Source organism: Telopea speciosissima, chromosome 2 (genome assembly GCF_018873765.1).
Source record: "Telopea speciosissima isolate NSW1024214 ecotype Mountain lineage chromosome 2, Tspe_v1, whole genome shotgun sequence".
NCBI lineage: Eukaryota > Viridiplantae > Streptophyta > Magnoliopsida > Proteales > Proteaceae > Telopea > Telopea speciosissima.
In genome coordinates this window covers 33,065,388-33,071,387 of record NC_057917.1, presented here as the reverse complement: position 1 = coordinate 33,071,387, position 6,000 = coordinate 33,065,388, and the positions used below count along the sequence as shown (strand labels likewise).

Here is a 6,000-nt window from a genome sequence, read left to right as displayed (position 1 = left end):
GCTTTTTGATTTTGCACACATTGGGTCAACTGAATTTTTTTAGGCCAGCTTCCCAGATTGACTACAATGGCTTGCAGGACCGGTCCAACAACTACACTTTCCTCAAAATGGCAAGAAAACCACTTCAACAGATCCTGATTTGCCAAGGTGAGCAACCAATAGATCCACCCCTGGGTGGGGGGGGGGGGGTAAAGAGGGCAGCTTGCACCAATACATCAAGGTATGAAGACAATTTATCAACTTTCAACAATAAGATTTAAGGTGGGGAAGTAATTATACTAGGAACTGTAACATTTTTTTCCCTTCCATGTAATCAAACCACAATATGCCAAGCCTGGAGCAACCAACCACTAGTTAAACAAATCATTTTCAATTTACAAACCACTATAACTTAATTAGGGGGAAAACCTTACATGGAATTATACCTTGAAGCGCTTCCAGCATTACCTCTATTCCTATGTCATTCAGAATCCAATTTTGCAAAACCATCCAGATTGGTTGCTGCAGTATTTCCTTCCCAAATGTGAAACATTGGACAAGCAAACGCCCGCTTTTTATGACATGCCCAATTTTCTTGCCACAAATGGCACTGTCCATGTACATAAGAGCAGGAGACGACTCAGCACAAAGGCAATATTACTCTCTTTGACCGCATAATATATTCCACCAATCATGCAATATCACACGGTTAAACAGGGTAATCTCATCTCAATTTTCCAGATTATAGTCTGCATTATCTGACCTCTCCCAGGGTGGCAAGGTTCATTCAGATGGCGGCACAGTTTTAAAGCCATTAGTCTTGACAGATGCTGGAGGATTTTCCCTCGGGGTTGTGATCTTTGTGGGCTCTGATAATTTCACCGCTGGCTCTTCAGGCACCTGCTGCTGCAGTAGCATTTCCATGTGCTTTAAGGAAGGCACGTCACCTCTACAATATCTACGCCATAAGTTCCGATATGTTGCCTCTAAACCCAGGGTGAAGTTTGGTCCATCACAGACAGGGGACTTCATCATGAGATCCCGGAGACTCATCCTCAGGTTTGAGAGAGCCATAAAATCAGAGGCTAATTGCAGTGCCAACTGGACATATTCATCTTCAGTTTTGGCAATCAGATGCGCCAAACCTGTATAGCAATCAAACTCCCTCCATATTAGAGAATATTGTAACAGCAGTGACCTCACACAGAAACACCATAAAAGGAAGAAGCACATCAAGTTCATGATTTGAGGTAGATCTGGCCTCAGATTGAGGAGATCACAGAGAAATTATATCCTCAGAGAAATTAAAAAGTTACTTAAAAGACAACAAGAAATTCCATCTATTGAATTTTAAGAACAGCAAATCTGGAAAAGATTGGGTATGTTGATCCTATTAAGTAATGTTTGTAAACACAGCACAGAGGTCAAATGATTCAACTGTCCAACCATCTTGTCTGAACAAACAAGAAAAAAACAATTTACAGATCATATTTAAGATATAACCCAAGCTTGTAGATTAGTGGTGTGGTCATTTTCACCCGCTGTAGGTGGTGGTTGTTTCAAACCTAGTCAGGTAAGTATTAGATTTTGAACATGATAATGGAATTCATATTATGGAAACCGTTTTGCTGAATAATTAACAAAGAAATGAATCTGATTAAATTAAATCTTAAATAATTTTGACTTTGCGCGTGTGACTGCATCCAAGTCAACAAGGAACTGCAAAACTATTGAAACAAAGAGCTTCTAATATCCCATGGATCCCCTTATAGAGAGAGAGAGAGCTTGTCAATCTGCAAGTAATTTTTTCAGGGATCCTACACACAAAAGGTGCTCCTGTGGGTAAGGTTTCAAATGAGATATGTAATCACAGTAGTGAAGTAGATTATAATTGCAATTTCTACTAAACGCAGGACAAATTCTATACAGGTGATAAAAAACAAAAAACAAAAAAAAAATTCTATACAGGTGATTATTCCAATACCTTTAAAGCAGCAACAACCATTTGGGGATTCAAATAAAGACAAATTCAGGCATTCAAAAAAAATCTAGGAGAAGGGATCAATTTGTGTTTCAACCCTAATTCTTGATCTGGGCCAAATCAAAACCTTCCAGCAATTTGGGGCCAACTTTGGGCCAACTTCATAATTTTATACATCCGCTCGTCAAACTCAATCAAAATCACCGCACATTTCAATTTTGGTCCCTATCAAATAGGACGTCTTTCAGTGCTTTTGAGTGAAATTTCTTGAATTTTCTGAAGACACGTTAAAGAAGGACATCAAAATAAGGTATAGAAAGGAATGATGCTCACCAATCTTACTGAGAAGAGTCACACCAACATTATGGGCATGCACCGAACCTTCCATAGTGACACATGGAACCCCCATGTATAAAGATTCACATGTTGTGGTTGTTCCTGCATATGGGAAAGTGTCCAAGCTACAGGACAGGTACACAAATAAGTTTAGAGATCATAAATTGGAACAGGATGAAAAATGTGATTAAAAAAAAAAAACAGGTAAAGGAATCATTTTAGCTTACCCCAGTCTCATACTTTTCTACCTTCTTAACAAAGTAGAGATTACTATTCACATGATCTAATTACTGAACACACACACAACAAATCTCTGTCAAGGGAAGACAGATTCTCGATTGTGTATTAACAGGAAAAGAGTTGATTCACTGGCAATTGAGAGAGGGTTCTCCAGGAGTGGTATGCAAGCTAGACTTTGATAAAGCTTATGACCACAACCACAATTTCCTGTTTTAGATCCTTATACTGATGGAGTTCAGATGTAAATGGTATCTTTTCTATCTGTATTAAATGGATCAGCTACAGGGCATTTATAAGGACTAGGCAGATCCACCACCAAGGGGATCATGTATCCCCATACTTGTTGCTGTTTGTGGCAGAAATCCTCAATAAAATTCTTACAGTTTTAGCACTCTGCATGGTGAGCCACAAATTACGCATCTTTATTTCACTGAAGATACACAGATTCTTTGTAAGGCACCTCACAAGCAAAAGAGATATCTTAGGCTCTTCGTGAGGTTGTTATAAGGGATTTTGGCTCTAACAATTAACTTCAATAAGAGTGTGATAAAAAAATTGGCGGGGGAGACTGACTTAGCTCCTCTTGCAATGCACAGTGAGCCCTATCCCTTTAAAACACTAGGGTCTTCCCTTTGAATGCAAAGTACAAATCCAAAGAGATTTGGAATCTACTAAATCAGAAGTGTGAGAAAAGGTTAGCCAAATGGAAGATAGGTGATGTGGTTAAGAATTCTCAAAAGTATTTCTAGAAGGTTGGGTATGCAGTTTTATCAGACCTACTAGCTAATATAAAAAGGGGAGAGGGATGGGTATGCTAACAGTATACCGTAAGCTAGCACCCTATGTGTCTATCTCTCTCTTCCCCCCCTTTGAAATGACTCCCTTACCCCTCAAAGGGAGGAAGAGAGAGATAGACACATAGGGTGTGATACCCCGAGTTCTAATTTTAGATTTTTAGTGTTTTTACAACTACTTGATAATTTTTTTTTGCCTCTTAGAGGTACGTTACGGTTTTATTACTATTTGAGCAATGAATATAATCCACTATGCGAATAGTGACTTGATTTAAATGTTATAAGGTATGTGAATTGCATTTTTTGGTTCCGTTGATTTAAGTGATAGGTGGTTCAACCCACGGAGTTGGTTCAAGGATTATTGTTGTTCAACTAGGATTAAGGGGTGAATAGTGTTTTGAAGGAAGGGCATTTTGGGTACAAAATAAGTTAGATGAATGATACATGAATTCCCATTGGACAAATTTGTTAGTGGAGAGGGAATCTTATAAGGGTATAGTTGGAAGTTAAGCTAGGACTACGAAGAATTAAAAATATACCATTGTACTTGGTTTAGGTAGTTAATGGGTTAAACTGTTAAAGGCTGTTGATTCAACTTCGGGAAATTAATTAGTAGCAAATTGGGGATTTGTGAAGGACATATATATAAGGTATTAGAGTAGGATTACAGTACAGAATGTTCAACAGCTGGCTTGGGAGGAGAAGAAAAAAAGAAAGTGAGGGCTGCACTTGCATGTGAAGGATCCTTGAAGAATTGAAGGGTTTGAGTAGGAATTTGAGAGGGAAAATGTGATTGATGCACTTGAGGGTGAGATAAAAAAGAAATTTCAACTTGGTTCATGTGTAAGGTGGAGCTAGAGTTGAGTTTACTACAGAACGTGATTTGATTTTCAACTTGATTTAATGGATGAGTAGTGTAATTAGTTCATGTTGTGTCTTGATTCAGCCTTGTAAGTGAGGAAATCAAGAAAGGTTTGGGATTTCTCAACAAAGTTTGGTGGTGAGAGTTGAACAAGGTAAAATTTCCTCAATCTGAAAGTAGGGATTTTTTCTTTGTACGATTCGAGCTCTTAAAATGTGTTTGCATGATGGATTTCAGTGTTCGATTTGTGTGATTTTCGTGTATCTTGTTTTGGGTGAAAACCCTGTTGAAAAACCACAAAACCCTGGGCAGAACTGCTCTCTCAAACAGGTTATGGGCCTTATCCGGCTAGCCGGCAACCCATTTGAAGAACCGGAGGGCTCCGGTTGCCTCTGGAACCAAAACCTGTTTCAAGTGTTGTTGGCAGAGGCTGCCGGCGAGTCCGGATCACCCCTGTTTAGCTATTTTGCCTGTTTTGACAGGCTGGACCTAATGGGATTGGATTCTCTTGCTTCTTTACGGATTATGATCATAGTTGTCAAGGCGTCGCCTAGGTGTCTAGGCGTCTCGGTCGACTAGGCGGGGTCACCTTGATTTTGGACACTCTCCAACGCCTTGGGCGCCTAGACCCCGTGACAAATATAATTATGACTTATGACATGTATTTTGGTGATTGTTTTACTACAGGTGACGAGTGACTTGAAACCTCGACTGTTCAAGTGTGGTCAATAAATTTTTGATTGAGCGTGTTACTGTGAGTGGGATTTACTGATGCAGATAAGTCGCCTAATGGGCTTATTTTATTGAAAATAAGCTTTGGTTTGGGTTATGTAGGTGTTGGGCTTTTGATCCCATGGGTTTACTTTGTAATTGACTAATTTAATGATCCCAGAATATGGGTAGAAAGTAGGAAACGGGATTTACTTCATTAGTTTAGTTAGAGGCGGTTTTCCTTTATTGTTTTACTTTCCTAGTAAGTTTAAGTTACCTTATTAGTTAAGGATGGATTGGGTTAGGCCATTCCTTTTTAGTGTACAAGTCTAATTTTAAGTCTTATATATAAGTTTGTATGGGAGGCCAGCATTATACACGAATTTGAATGAATAGAAAAGTTGTTTATGCAATGTTGAAATCTTGAAATAGGACAGGTGAGAGACCTAGGGTGAGATGCCTATTCCCTTCCCCCATCCCTTCCCATCGGTTCTTGAATCCAAACCCTAATTTTGTTCAAATCAATCTCAAGAGTGCTACAAGCTGCTGGGATTTCTTTCAATTGATGGTCACATGGATTTCTTGAAGATAACCACATCAAGACCTCGCTCACCCTTTGGCTAGATCCCTGACATCCCCTAGGAGTCCTTTATAACCTTCTAGGAGCCCGTGCAGTCTATTCTTCTGGTATTCCCTACACATCATGTAGATTAAGTAAAAAAGATAAGGCTGAAGCATTCGCATTTGCATATGGCCTTATGGCTCTTGAGTTTTTGAAAAAGAATTCTTGATCCATATTTAAGTCCAATTATGGCCTTATGGCCCTTGAATCTTGTAAAAGGTTCTTGGTTCATACGTAAGTCCAACTTTGACCTTATAGATCCATGAACTTTAAATGGCAATTCTTTTGATCTGTATATAAGACCAGCCATGGCAATATAGTCCAATGAGTGTAATTGGTATATCTTTTGGATGACTATATGTAAGACCAACTTTGGCTATATAGATGAGCCTAATGGTAAATCTGTGATTGTGTATATGTAAGACCAACCACAACTATGTATAGACTATTTGAGCAGAAGTCGAATATCCTTGCT

The 6,000-nt window shown here is 38.9% G+C and overlaps 1 protein-coding gene across 4 annotated transcripts in view; it reads right to left on the bottom strand.

Annotated features, from left to right (window-relative positions):
• Positions 1-598: 598 nt before the first annotated feature.
• LOC122651975 (probable UDP-N-acetylglucosamine--peptide N-acetylglucosaminyltransferase SPINDLY) overlaps positions 599-6,000 on the bottom strand; it is a 105,022-nt gene continuing 99,620 nt past the window's right edge. For 3 of the 4 annotated variants that reach the window (XM_043845572.1, XM_043845574.1, XM_043845573.1), the window contains 2 exons: positions 2,294-2,421; positions 600-1,124 (listed from right to left, as the gene is read on the bottom strand). In XM_043845572.1, coding sequence (XP_043701507.1) covers positions 763-1,124; positions 2,294-2,421 — 490 coding nt within the window. In that variant the 3' untranslated portion in view covers positions 600-762. Of the gene's footprint in view, positions 1,125-2,293; positions 2,422-6,000 lie in introns of all 4 variants that reach the window. The other variant, XM_043845575.1, reaches the window with a different exon arrangement.